Source organism: Dipteris shenzhenensis, chromosome 5 (genome assembly GCF_047967505.1).
Source record: "Dipteris shenzhenensis isolate YYH24624 ecotype China chromosome 5, Dip_SZ_1.0, whole genome shotgun sequence".
NCBI classification, from domain to species: domain Eukaryota; kingdom Viridiplantae; phylum Streptophyta; class Polypodiopsida; order Gleicheniales; family Dipteridaceae; genus Dipteris; species Dipteris shenzhenensis.
The window spans coordinates 23,772,203-23,787,426 of NC_141600.1; the positions used below are offsets into that span (position 1 = coordinate 23,772,203).

The window sequence follows — 15,224 nt, forward strand, 5'->3', positions numbered from 1 at the left end:
TCAATGCCACTTTGGGATACTATATGTCCCAATAATTTCACTTTGGAGCATCCCAAATGACATTTCCGTGGGTTGAATTGTCCTCCTGCTTCATCCATTCTGTGGAACACTTGATCCAGCCTCTATGCATGCTCTCTCTTGGAACTGTACACACATATATCATCCAGAAATGCTCTCACAAATTTATCGATGAAAGGAGCGAACACTTCATCAGTATTCTCCTGATACCATGCCGGTGCATTCTTCAATCCAAATGGCACTACTCTGTAACAAAAGCAACCCCAGGGTGTGATGAATGTAGTTTTGATTTGATCCTCCTCGGCAATTGAAATCTGGAAGTATCCAGAGTATCCATCACACACACTGTATTTCTCATACCCTACCACTCTATCCAATATATCATCAATAAAAGGAAGAGGATAATGATTGCTTTTAGTTACCGCATTGAGAAGTCAATACATACTCTCCATCCTCCTGCATGCTTAGGAATGATTACCACTGGACTACCCCAATCCGAATGTTCCACTGGATATATCAGCCCAGCCTTGAGCAACTTATTCAACTCCTCTCTCAGCACAGGTAAAAGCTCTCTGTGTGTCCTCCTCAACTTCTGAAAAACAAGTCTGCTACCTTCGTTTAGCTCAATGTGCATTGGCTCACATCTGAAACCCCTAATCTCTTCATGTGAGGTTATAGACAGCTTTGGATACTGATGAATGACTCTCATATACTCCTCCTTTTCCACTTCTTCCAGACTGAAATTCAGCATGGACAGCAATATCTCTTCTCTTTCTGTCTGGGAAGGTGGGGGTTGCCTCAAATTATCCATATCTTCAAGCTTACTCTCCTCCTTAGCTTTTTGTATCTCTGCCGCCTGCAACTCATATGCATCAAACTCCTTCAACAGAAATGATACTTGCCCCTCCTCCTCAGATGTAGTACTTTCTTCTTCAGTCTCACTATCTGACTCCTCCTCCATGCTTGTTTCTTCTGGTTTTTCTTCTATTTCCCGTCTGCTGCTCATATCAGGCATAATGTGGCAATTAATGCAACAGGATACTCCAAAAGCATCCACTACTACTCCCGTGCATATACCCAGACACTTCACCTTCGCATGGTTTGCCAATCGGAGCCTAAAATCTGAATGTGCATTCAATTTTAGCCCCAACCTCTCCATACATGCCTGAGTCATGACACTTATCTGTGCACCGCCATCAACAAATGCCTCTCCAACACTCATACCTCCACACCATGCATCCACTGCAGGGCATAAATCTGGAAGATCTTCTACAGACATCATCTCCATCCCTCCTCTCGTAGGCTCCTGCTCATTCCTTTTCCTGGGATTAGCCAACTGCTTCCATTCTCTTTTGAGCTTCAGACACAAACCAAGTAACTGTGCAAAAGTTATATTAGCTGTCCTCCCCTTCAAATCATTCATCAGTGTGTATTCCTCTTGTCCTTGACCCATATGCAAATCTGAAGTCTTGTAATGTTTCATGGGCCTCCGACTCTTCTTTTTAGGAGACTGAGGGCTGAGATCAAACTCCACATGCTTCCCTTTTTTTGCAGAAGGTCCATTCTCTCCTATTGCACTCCTTGTTCTCTTTGCTACTGGCATGATCTCCAGAATAGTCTCCACCCTAATCAGGCTGATTGCCTTCCCTTTTTCTTTATCATCCCATTTAACTCCACTGGTAGAGGGCTGATTCAAATCCTTCACTTCCACATTGAAGTCTCCTGACCTATCATTTGTCTTCTGCATCACAGGATAAACTTCTCCACCTACTCTTGCTGGCTTATCACAGTGAGGGCTGATATGTCCCCACTCTCCACAATTCCAGCACTTCACATTACTCATGTATCCCCGTCCTCTACCTGTTCCAACTGTATTTCCTTCACTCCCAGCCTGTACATCTCTCCTGTTGTTTTGCACACCTCGGCCTCTTCCTCTTCCTGCAGTCTCCATCCAATTTAGACTGAGTGATTTCATAAGCTCTACAGCAAAATGCAAGTTCTTCTTCAGGGAGTCATCCTGCATAGGAACAGACACCGGCTCTCTCTCTGCATAAGCCTTTATTATTTCTCGACTTCCAATCGAATTCCTAGGCTCTTCTTGCATGCCAAGCTGTCTCAGTCTTTGGACTTTCCATTCTTTCTCCCTGGCCACTCTGACTGCATCTTCAAAACTATCCAAATTCTTCAGCTCTACTTTCAATCTGAGCGTAGGCTTTAGACCAGCTATGAAACGATCACGCTTGATCATTTGAGGTGGTACTTCTGGAACAAGAGCTTCACACCACAAACTCCATAATCTCCCAAACTGAATTATGTACTGATTCACATCTTGTTCTTCCGCCTGTCTCACTGAGCATAGCTCTTTCCAGACTTCATTAGGGCTCTTGGCTTGTGCAAACCGTGCAAGGAAAGCTGCTCTCACCACTGTATACTCTGGATTTTGTTGCTGAGGATGAGCAGTCCTGAAGGTAGCAACTTGAGTCTGCAACCATGCTTTTGCATCTCCCTGCAAACAATAATTCAAGATCTGAAACAAAATCTCAGGGGCTACCCTATCTTTTATAAGTGCTGTAAATTCCAACTTTTCCAGGAATTTTACTGCATTTTCATACGGCATCCCCCAGTACTCTGGGAAATCTTGTGCCATCCTCACAATCTTTCAACTGTCCAACTGTCACACACCCTGGCTTTCTCAACCACAACAAAACTGGAAGGCAACAAAACAAACACACTACTGAAGAAGCTCACTCTGCATCCAAAGAGCATTCTTTTTCCTGCGGGCAAGCACTTTCAGAGCTCTCCGCACTCTGGCTCGGAGTCGGATCACATGTAGCTGGACTTCAATGCATCTCTCCTTCCTGTGACCACATTCTCCACACCACTGACACTGTATCACTCTCATGTGTGGATTTCTCCCCATTGCTTGCAACACGTCTCAGAACATCTGCTCCTCCAATCTTGTAAACTGAAGTGAACTGCCTCTGTGGAGGCACCAAAACGTGGATGGACAAAATGATAGAGCAGCAATGGCCTTTATAGCTACCTACATCCACCTCACCATACCCAGAACTACACAAAAAGTATCAACACAAGATCTTTATACACACAGCATGCCACTCTTGCAGTCACTAGGCATCTCCCTCTTCATAGAATTCAATATGCGTTATGCTTTCAGGGATATCTTAGGGAATAGCTACTCCTTCCCATCTTCGTCATCTAACCTCAGTATAATTGACCAATAAGATTCATGTTCCACTCACAACACTATTTCTGCATTAAAGCCTTTGTATGAGAAACTCTCTACCTCTGGACCAAACTAAATTGACAAATACATTTCAACGTATTGACCCTTCTTAGAATCTGAAGCTCAAGATCTCCGAAGGATCAATAGCTGTGTGAGCTTCTGATGAATGTTTTTACACCGGCACCCAAAGCATATGTCCAACACAAGAAAACATCAGACATTTACATGTGAGTCATCATTCCCAACATGCAAGCTGTAATCAGCCATCCTAAACCAGCCATCAACACACAGACATAAGGATCCCAAGATAATAAACAAGTGCTCAACATAGAAGCCTCAGGTCTTCAGTTTGCCATCATCTTTGCACCTGTAGTTTATCTCCATATACTCATCAAATGCATTTCAACACTCTCAGCCAAGTCATTCTATGGTCAGCCAAGCACTCTATTTTTGCCCGGAAAGTATCCCAACATAAGAGAGCATTCTTCAGTGATCAAAAGGAATGAACAGCCACCCGATTGGTTCAGTAAGTTCAGCCACAAACTGTCAGCTTCTTCCTTAGGTTTTTCTTCTTTCCTTTCCCGACAGGTTCCAAATGTAAGCTTTGCTACAGCAGACTGTTCAGCTCTTCTGCCAACTCCACACCAAAATCTCCGAAACAGTTCTGATTTTTGCTATTTCCAGCAAGTTCATAGGCACCCAACACCTCTATAGACTCCCACAAACATAAACACAGCATCAGCCCTCAACCTACTGATAAAATCCATCTACTGGGCCACTTTTCGGGCAAAAAAACAGCTCCAAACCTCTGTATATGAAATCACCTATTTCAAGATAGCAAAACCAGCTTGCCAATGCTCAAGATTGGAACAGTCCATCCTCTATGCACTGCCAGATCATCAAATTTCCAACTAGACATCTCTATGGCACATTCTCTCTGCTTCTCACACTGAAAGCAGTCAAAATTCAGCTCCAAATCTCACCCAAAATAGGTCGCCTACCTCCAAGCTACCTCTTGGGCACATAATTCAGCCATAAATGAAATCACCTATCCTAGAGTCTTTTCAGTCATCAGATTCAGCCTCCTGTGAAGTCGCCCACCTCCTCTACACACAAAGACATAAAAAAACAGCAACTTCCCGTGATGGAAATGCATCAGCTGATCAGAACTCATTGCCCACAGCCTCCATTCAGCAAATTCAGCAATCTACTCGGAATCTACTCTCCAGGCAACTATTTTCAGAAGCCATAGACAGTCTGAAATTACGCAAGCCTTTCTTGGTACAGCTTCCAAACAACAAGGTTTCCCTTCACAAACAGTCGCTCTTCTTGGAGGTTATAGTTGAAGACGTTCAGCTGCTACTTGTCGCCAAGAATTAGCTCAGAAAACTTCTGAGAAAAAGTCGACTAGGTTCTCCATTATCTCGATTTCTGACACACCCTCCCTCTTCTACAGCTCACGATGTTCACATATCCTCTCCCAGCTACGGCTCCTCGATCTCTGATCTCCAGTCTCTTATGAGCTTCCTCTCGTTTTTTTGCTCCCCCCCTCCAACAGCTCCGAACAGCTCCCCTCCTTTTTCATTCTCCCTCCATCTCCTCCTTGTTTGCGGTCCTCCCATACTCCATAGTCGTCCTCTCCTTCAGCATAGCAAACACAAAATCCCCAGACTCCCGTGAGGCAACGGCTCCTCTTCCAGGCTCCTTCAGCTCTCAACAAGGAACTCTTGTTGCGGGATGCTAGCAAGGTGCTCCTACGGTCTCTCCGTTCCTCACAAAGCTCATCCCTCCTCACACATCACCCCCTGCAGCTCCCTGTTCTTCTCCTTTCCTCCTCTCCGTAGTTACGTGTGTCCCCCTTCCCCTCTCTTCCAAGACGATCTTCCAGCCGCCTTCTCCACATACTTTGCCACTACTCGCTCCAGAAGATTCAACCCGCCATCACGTAGCCTACTATTGCATGCATGGATTATCTTACTTCAAAAGAAGCCACGTCATCCATGCTTTTTACTCCTCAAAGGTTTTCTTGAACCTTAGGTCCATTAATCCCCAACCTTAGGCTTTAAGCACACGCTTTAAGCACACCCTTGTACACAACCTAAACCTTTAGTGCTTGACTGCCACATATAACCAAAGCCCTCAAACTAGGATATGAATGCTCACATGACTTACAAATGGGGAACCACTTATGACAAGATAACATAACACAGGATAACCATAAAAGACATGTCATCCCTCACCAATTACTCTGAAGTGCCTGATGCCCCCCCACTGCTTTCCATCATCTCCCAGATGTCTCTGTAGAAGTATCTACCATCTGTACATCTATGTAGCTCATTCCCTCCATCAACTAGCTATGTACATAGCTATGCACCTATCCATCAGCATGCAATAAGTGGAAAAAATATTTACATTTTTTATCCACACACCGTCAAAGATGCAAAGGCCAGGATTTTCCTGTGAAAGACTAATATGTGACTTCAAAGATAATACTGCATGTAACTGAGAAATGATTTTGAAATTTGTGTCTCATACCTGCAAGTGTTACAGAAAGGGAAGATACAACAGCAGACGACATTTTCAGGAGTGAGAGAAGAGAGATATTGAAAGCCATGTTCACCACTACATAAGCGAAGGCCAGCAGAGTGGCTCCATCACAATCTGCAGTATCCAAATCCAACGTTACTGGTTAAACAAGCCTGAAATGAAGAATATCAAGAGGAAGCATGCCAAAATGAAATGAAGATACTTTACTAATCACAGGATTCTTGTCTCAAGGCAATGTTTACAGGGATGAAGGAACATAAGCATGTAGCACTGGTGCTAGAGACAGAAACTGGGAACCATAACAAAACAAAGAGCTAGTACCTGCGCTCACAGACCCAACATTAAACAAACAACCAGCTCCATCTTTTATATAGCCCGGTAGCTGGCTGAATTGAATCCCCCGCAATTGAGATAAAAAAGGAAGCATTAAAAGAACAAAAAGAGCCTGCAAATCATTGAGGATGTCCATCTCATAAATACAGTGTAAAATAAAATGCAAACGAAGGTACTATGTTCTTAAATTTTTTGAGACAGACGATATTAGCAATAAAGACACCAACATTTCTTCAGACCATGTTTTAAGAAAAGAGGCATGGAAATACTCCTCATGACAAAAGAATTACCTGGAAGCTTGATCCAAAAGAATTCACAATGAAGATATCTACTGACCCACCCTGGCAAAATAATAAAAGAACAGAGTGTTCAAAATGCAACCATCAAGGTGAACAGAGAAAAGTGGAGAGAAAAAGATGTAGTAACTAATGAATCTTGCACATAAAAAAATCCTCCAACCCTATCTGAAGCTCTCTCTCTCTCTCTCTCTCTCTCACTCACTCTCTCTCTCTCTCTCAACTTCAAGATTATATGAAAGGTTTGACCGAGCTGGCAAGATAAGTGGTGGATGGATCAGAAGGGAGAGAGAGAAATCTTTATTAGTTACATCGGGGTCAAATAGGGCTGCCCGCTTTCCCCAACCCTGTTTGGGATATTCATTGAAGAGCTTAAAAACTGGATAAGGAGACCAGGAAAAGAAGGCATCCATATAGTTACGTATGTCATTGTTCTACCATTGTTTGCAGACGATGTGCTGCTATGGGAAAAGGACACGTCTAATATCCAAAGATACCTCAATGCACTCACGAATTCTGCAAGTCCTCAACTAGTTACATGTGTGATTGTTTTACTATTGTATATAAATCATGTGGTGTTACTGGGAAAGGATAAGGCTAATCTTCAAAGACACCTGAATGCACTCAGTGAATTCTACAAGTCTCAAAGATTGAGATGAATCTAGACAAGACCAAAGTGCTGATCATGGAAGTAAAAAGAAGTATGTCCCTCATCGATGAGAGGAAAAGAAAGCATATGTGGTATCTATGTGGAGAAAAGTGAACCCCTGAGCATCGGAGTATATGCAAGCCATGAAAGCATATGTGGTATCTATGTGGAGAAAAGTGAACCCCTGAGCATCAGAGTATATGCAAGCCAATCATGGGAAAAGGTCAGCATGATACTAGAGATTAATGATGAACCAGCCTCCGATGATGCAATAGCAGGTTCAGAATTCCATGATTGTGAGAATGATGACAAAGATGATGAGGAAGTTTCTCATGAATCCCACGACTAATGGAGACTACCAGTCAAAGTGTCAAAGAGCATGCCAACAATGGAATGTTGAAGTTGTTGATGATTATATGTGTGTTGGTAGAGATTCTGAGGGTAACTCACATGTTGAGGATACTGAGATATTCTCGGACAATCGATCAGTTCTGTACAGCATCTCTCCAGAGGATATAATGGGCTAGGTGCACAAACTCTCAGATTGAAGGGGGTATTAATGGCAAATCTGTCCACATATTAATTGATAGTGGGAGTACCCATAACTTCATCAATTCCAAGACTATCCAAGCAGTGAGATTGCACCCACCAACATTGGATCATGGACTTAAATAAGTGTCTAATGGTGAGCACTTCATCAGCAAACTATGTTGTCAGGCCATTCAAATACAACTGTACAAAAGACTATACATTCACTGGAGATCTACTTGTTCTTGATATGGGCCTATTGATTCAGAAATGGGCTGTGAATGGATAAGGACTTTGGGTTAGTTCGTTATGGATTGAATAATATGATTATGAAGTTCCTGCACTCTTGCAAACAGATCCCAGTGATATCATCAAGAAAATTGGCAAGAGACCTTAAGGGTGTTCGTGGATTTTATGCCATACATTTGCCAAAAACAAGAACGGCAATGGACTGTCAGCGGAGGATGAGGATGAGGATATGCAGGATTGCTGCAGCAATGTTTTTGCTGATCTCCCACATCACCTACCTCCCCAGAGGGATATTGACCACTCAATTATTCTCGAGCCAAGGTCAAAACCAGTGAATAAAGCACCCTATAGGCTTTCAAGGGCTCAAAGGGAGGAGATGGCAAGAAAATCAAGGAGCTCGTGCCACGTTGACAGAGAATTTACTCACACCCAATCCCCTTTTACTGCTCTCATCCTCTTGGTGAAGAAAAAAGATCGTTCATATAGGATGTGCATTAATTACAGGGATCTAAACAGAATGATTGTGAAGAACAGATTTCTTACACCAAGAATTGATGATTTATTGGATGAACTGAAGGGTGCCAAGTTCTTTACAAAGATTGATTTACGATCAGGCGGCCATCAAATAGGATGAAAGAGGAGGATGAGCCCAAAACAGCTTCAGAACTGATTGAGGTTTATACAGGTTCAAAGTGATGGCATTTGGCCTCACTAATGCTCCAGCAACGTTCCAAGCACTCGTGAATAAGACCAACATCCCTACCTCTACAAATCTGTTTTGGTCTACTTTGATGATATACTTATATATAGTAAATCTCAGGAGGAGCACATGATGCCTGTAAAGCAAGTTCTAGCTAATGACTGGTGCACCAACACTGCTAAAGCAAGAAAATGTACATGTATGGCAAATGAGGTGGAGTATCTTGGTCATATTGTCAGCAGCAGTGGGATTACAGTGGACCCCATTAAGGTCATGCCCCAAAAATACCTCTCAGTTATGGATTTACCTGGGCTTGCCTCTTTCTATAGGAGGTTAATCAAGTGCAGCACTTTTTACTAACCACCTTAAAAAGGAAGCTTTTTTTAACAACAATTGTAGAAAATTTTTTTCAAGACTTGAAGGATGCCTTGACTTTAGCTCCTATACTTGTATGTACGAATTTCTCTCAGCGATTTACTACTGAAGCTGATGCTAGTGGAGGCATTGGACCTGTGCTGAAGCAGGGACATGATGTAATAGCCTATAGAGTCGTAAGTTAGATGACAAGGAGCTGAGCTACCACATATATGGCCAAGAAATGCTAGCAATCTTGCATGCTAAAATGGCATCACTACATATATGGGAGGCATTTTAAGGTAAAGACTGATCATAGAACTCTCAAATATTTTCTATCTCAGTATGATTTATCTCTAAGCAGAGAAGGTGGCTTTCCCTTGTGCAAAACTATGATTTTGATATGGAATAGAAAGTGGGGAAGGAGAATATAGTGGCTAATTCACTCTCTAGAATGCGGGCAGGACCATATCTTCCATAACAGAAATTTACAAAGATTGGACCCATGGATTTCAAGAATAATACCTTGAATGCTATCAAGAAATGGCATCACTACATATGTGGCAGTCATTTTAAGAAAGGCTGATTATTGAACTCTCAAATGTTTTATCTCAGTCTGATTTATTTCCTAAGCAGAGAAGGTAGCTTTCCATTGTGCAAAGCTATGGCTTTGATATTGAATACAACGTGGGGAGGGAGAATATGGTGGCTGACTCACTCTCTAGAATGTGGTGATGCAATTTTACTTCCATAACAGAAATTTAGAAAGAGTGGATCCATGGCATTCAAGAGGAATACCTTGCAGATCCAGCAGCTGCAACTTTATTTTAGGACCTGCAGGACCCCAATCGCGGACCCCAATCGCCTTGATCATCCATGGGATGATATGGTACCATGACAGGATTTTCCTTGTTGAAATTTCAGTGTTTGAGTTGGTAGTATTGTAGGAGCTTCATTCTTCTCCCTTGGCTGGTCATATAGGGCTGTTCAAGACCTATGAGAGAGTACAGCAAAGTAAGATGCGTACACATATGTGCAAAGCTGCAAGCCTTGTCAACAGAACAGAGAACTGAACCTTAGTCCAGCTGATCCGCTCCAACCTCTACCCATTCCAAAGGGGAAATGATACATATTTCCATGAGTTTTATCAACGGGTTGCTTGTGACTGGTAGAGGCTGGAGAGCATTTATGTTCTGGTTGACAGGCTTACTAAGGCTGCTCATTGCACACCCACCAAAACTCAATAATCAGGCTCCATGATTGCTTCCCAATTCATGGAAAATGAATTCAAACTGCATGAACTGTCACAAGAGATTGTAAGTGATCGTGATGCCAAATTCATGGGACATTTCTGGCAAGAATTGTTCAGAAATATGGGCCTGCTTCTCACCCCTTAGCACAGCTGAACATCCTCAGACGCATGGCCAAACAGAGAGGATAAATAGATGGCTCGAAGAGTATCTCAGATATTTCTGTTTGACACTCAGTCAACTTGGAATAAGTGGCTGCATTTGGCTGAGTTCTGCTGTAATAGTATTAAGCATACCTCCGTTGGGATGAGCCCATTTGAAGCTATGTATTTCAATGCAAGTTCATGTACCTTCCATAGTTGTTGATATTGCATTGACCAATCAACAACCAAGGGATGATCTGGCCCACATGACTCCTTTATTACAACAATGTAAAGATACTATAATAAAAGCCCAATTCCATATAAATTTATGCAGATTAGAACTGCAAATATGCTTCCTTGAAGGGGAACACTAATACTAAGCTTTGTCATAAGTACCTTACAAAGTTCTGAAGAGAGTAAGTGAATGCATTACCAGTTGGAACTTCCCCTATCTTCTATTACTATTTTATATTTGTATCTTTGGAATCTCATAGTTATTGATCTCACGTGTGTGTGAGTTTCGGTTGAAGAACTCCCCATCCCGGCCGGCGGGCATCTTCTGCTACCATGTGCACATGCTCATCTACACTTCAGAGTACTCTTTCATGCCTGATCACCATGTATGCTATCTTTATTATAGCTCATGTCACCTTTAGTGTGACTAGTCACCTTCAGTGTCATTCTATCAGATATCAGAGCTCTTGTCACCTTCATTGTGACCAATCACCTTCAGCGTGACTTTATCTTCAACATGGCCTATTTCTACCATCTTCGGCATGGTTTATTGTTACGGTCTTCAAGACGGTACTATGCCACCATCTGATGGTGTTATAATTATTATTATATTCTAGGCACTGGCCAATGTATTGTAATAAGTAGGTTAAGGGCACTTTTCCCTCATTGAGGTTTTTCCCCCTAACCATAGTCCAATCCCTAACTACAGTTAGTGGATAGGATAAGGGTTTTGTCCCTTAGACAAAACCCCTCACTCTCACTTGTATAAGGGACAAAACCCCTCACTCTCACTTGTATCTGACTTCTTCTATTCAGTTATTTAGCTCACACTCTTGCTTTCTACTCTCCCTAGTTCTCACATTTGGTATCAGCGCAGGTTGCTCCTGCCCCTGCTTCAACTACTCCATTGCCCCTTGTCACTCTGCAAACTCCAAGGTTCACTTTCTCACCCTACTTCACCATGTCCACTCTTGTCACCTGCTTCACCATGTTCACACTTGTCATCCTGCTTCACCATGACCACTCTTGTCACTGGGTCATTCCAATGACAACCTTGACACCCTCCTTCACCATGTTCACTCTTGCTTCACCATGTTCACTCTTGTCACCCTGCTTCACCATGTTCACTCTTGTCATCCTGCTTCACCATGACCACTCTTGTCAACTGGGTCATTCCAATGACAACCTTGACACCCTCCTTCACCATGTTCACCTGCTTCACCATGTTCACTCTTGTCATCATGCTTCACCGTGACCCCTTGAGGATCCACTATGCCATGAACCTCGCTGAAGATTTCTCAACATTCACTATGCCCAGCCCTCCCTTTTCTTTCGGCATCATGCAATACCTCCTGTGAACGTTAGCCATTTTCCTTTGACCCAAGTCCCCTCCCCACAGGAAGGTTCTAAAAAGCGTATTAACCTGAGACAAGGCTTTCTGCAAAGGAAACCAGCATGAAATGAAGTAAATTACTGATGGATAAATATAATGATTTAGTACAAACTTTCTTCTGGCCAGGGTGGGTTGGAGACCTTGCCATCTTGCAATCTTCTCTTTGACTTTGTGGATGACGCATTCCCACCTACTCTTATCTGAACATTTGAAACCCATTGGTATCCGAACTGAATGCCTAAAATATATCCCTTTGAATTAGCCGTCCGAGTACATCAGCCGCTATAGCAAGAAGCAGGGGGGAAAAGGGACATCCTTGTCTAATGGACCTTTTTAAATGGAAAGTGTCTAATGCTTTTTAATTGACTTTCACTTTAGCTTTAGTCCCCCGTAGTAAGGCGTTGAAAAAGCTCCTAAAAATAGGTCTGAGTCCCATATCTTGGAGAGCGTGAAGGATAAATCCCCATTCCATTATATCATAGGCTTTGTCAAAGTCAACTTTCATGAAGCAGATGTCTTGCCCATGCTCTTCAGCATACTCCAATCCTTTCCATAGTGTGAGGATTTCTTCCTTGGATGAATCCTTTTTTCTCTTCTCTGATCCAAACTTGCATTTTCCCTTTTAGCCTGAGTGCCAGAACCTTTGTGAAGATTTTGTAGCAAGTGCTAAGCATTGTAAGTGGCCTCCAATTCTTGAGTTCTTCGATCGGGCCTCCTTTTAGAATTAGCTTGATCATCCCTATGTTGATTCTAGAATCTAGATAACCTTTCACTAGCAAGAGAAAAGGACTTAAGGTCTCCCATAAGCCTTGGAAGAATTCGATTGGAAGGACGTCTTCTCCACGCGTCTTTCCCTGAGCCATTTGATTCACAACTACTTTCGATTCTGTAGCTGTGATCTATCTTTCTAGATAGGAAGCGTCCAATCTGGCTACCACCCCCTCGATCGGGCATTAACTACAATGGTCCACAGCTGCTTGCCTGTTGAAAATGTTGCACCACTGCTTGGAGGATCAATTCCTTGTCAACTAGCATATGTCCATCTATTTTGAGTTCTTCGATGTTTTACTGGGCATGCTTCTTCCTGAGCATCCTAAACATTCGCTCGTTTTCCCTATCCCCTTTTCCCGCCCATCACTTCTATAGCTTCTCTTCTAAGACTTTCCTTTATCTCCCTGAGAATGCTGTGCCCCCGTTCGGTAGTGGCTGATTCTTTTGCTTTCTCTACCACCTGTTTCTCTCGCCTTCACTTTTTCTCTCTGTTCCTCTGACCCATTTGTAAAAATGTTCGTCATTCCCCCAAAAGCCGCCCGCCAGATCCGACAAGTTTATCTTTTACATAGGGCAGCTGAAAGAAGTGAAGATGCAAGACATGGAATGGAAAGTAAAGTAGAAAAGCAAGACTAGGCAAAAATAATGGAAATGAAAGAATGCTAGAAAGAAATGTACAACCAAGAAAAGTACTTACATGATCAAGAAAGGCTTAAGGCTTGATGATTTGACATGAGAAAGTACAATGCCTTTATAGGATAGGCACACACACGCTAAGTGTCAAATGTATATGGGATAAGTCCCATAGTGACACATGGCACTCTAGGATATAAAGTAGTATAGTACTACTCTAGAACTCAATAGAAAGGGGACGAGCATTTTCTGAGCGAAATCTTTCGAGCATCCGAGCGAAGGGAAAAAAAAGCTTCCACCTATTCATAAATATGGCAAAAATCGATCAGAAGAAAACATAGTTTCACTTAGAAATATGCAAAGTATTATAGCAATGTCTATTTTATACAAAAATCTTTAGGAATGGTGAGAGCATAATGGGATGGCTTTTGAAGGAACCCACATGTACAGTAGACTTCTCTAGGAAAATTCCCTTATGATCCTTCTTACAACTTTTACCTAATAGGGGGTGACATTGAAAACCCTCTCTCAACCTATCTTCATGAAAGGGTTTCTTCAAAGAAAACTCATTGAAGTAAGCCATCTAGGTAGTTTCGCCAGCGAAACCCCTTTGAAGTAGGTCTCCTAAGGTAGTTTCGCTGGCGAAACTACCTTGGACAGCACTTTTAAAAGTGACATAACTTTCATATCCAATGTCCAAATATAGTCATTCAACCACTCAAATTGATCAGAACACCCCCTTTGAGCACATCTATGAAGTTATATTTTGGAAAATCTTGCATATATAGTATTAAATATTACATGTATTTTATGAGAGTGATATATAAGCCCAAGTTAATACTTATTTATAGTAATTTAAACTTCTTTAGAAACATGTCCATAAATATCTTATTATTTATGCTATAAAAACACTAAAAAGATATTGCCATATGATATAAATGTGTTAATAAGTAATTATATATGCATAGTATTATTACACTGAGAGTGATTATGAGGGATGTTTCTTAAAGGAATCAACACTTTTTAAAGGTAATAACAGGGATACAAAGGGATATCTCTAAATAAGAAAATTATGTTGTGTAAAAATGAATGAGTGACTAGTTTGTATATTTTTATGATAAAGGGATCTAGTTCTAGTGAAAATAAAAGTGTAAAAACCATGTTTCCTAAAGAAATACATTTTTTTAAATCTCTTGAAAAACACGCTCAGATAAACCTGCTCATAGGTTTTTGCTCGTAAAATTGACGCATCCCAATAGAAACACACTCAAAGTCACTCAAATTGACTCTGTTTCCTAACACCCCCCAATGGAGGAAAGGTGAGGGACTACTGGAATGGAACCAAGAACAGAACATGACAATGACGGTCATCAAAACTGTGCATGCCGGTCTAGAACTAGACATGGCTCCGACACAATCTCAGAGGCAAGTGAGCATGGCTCAGAGGCTAGTGAGCATAACATAGAAATCTCATCTAGCATTGCTTAGAGGCTCATCATGCATGGATGCGTGATCAACTCAGAGGTCTAGGAGACCAATGCACCAACAAATAGACCTATCAAAGCCAAAAACACATGGCTCCCACAATACTTTTGGGAAACACCCCTAGGGCAGAGTACCCAAATATATCATGCTTAGAAAGCAAAATCATGATCTCCATCATCTTCTAGATGTTGGAGACAGACAGTAAGAGCATGATCCTGTGTCGGATGGTCGTCTTCGTTTGCATCATCACTAGTGAAGGTCGAGGAACTCGACCCAAATGGGAGCTTTGGAAGGAGGCAGCATGTTGGGAGTAAAGGAGGGATCCCACATCTGTACCGATACGGGTTGGCTTCTAATGGTCACATTCCATTTCTAACTACAAAGCTTGCCATCTCTC

General features: G+C 42.1%; 1 protein-coding gene across 1 annotated transcript in view; it reads right to left on the minus strand.

Moving 5' to 3' along the window:
- Positions 1–15,224, minus strand: part of CLT2 (CRT (chloroquine-resistance transporter)-like transporter 2) — a 95,717-nt gene that overhangs the window by 5,761 nt on the left and 74,732 nt on the right. Inside the window, exons 7-9 of the mRNA XM_087374694.1 lie at positions 6,433–6,483; positions 6,131–6,254; positions 5,798–5,923 (exon numbers count right to left, since the gene is read on the minus strand). Coding sequence (XP_087230820.1) covers positions 5,798–5,923; positions 6,131–6,254; positions 6,433–6,483 — 301 coding nt within the window. The remainder of the gene's footprint in view (positions 1–5,797; positions 5,924–6,130; positions 6,255–6,432; positions 6,484–15,224) is intronic.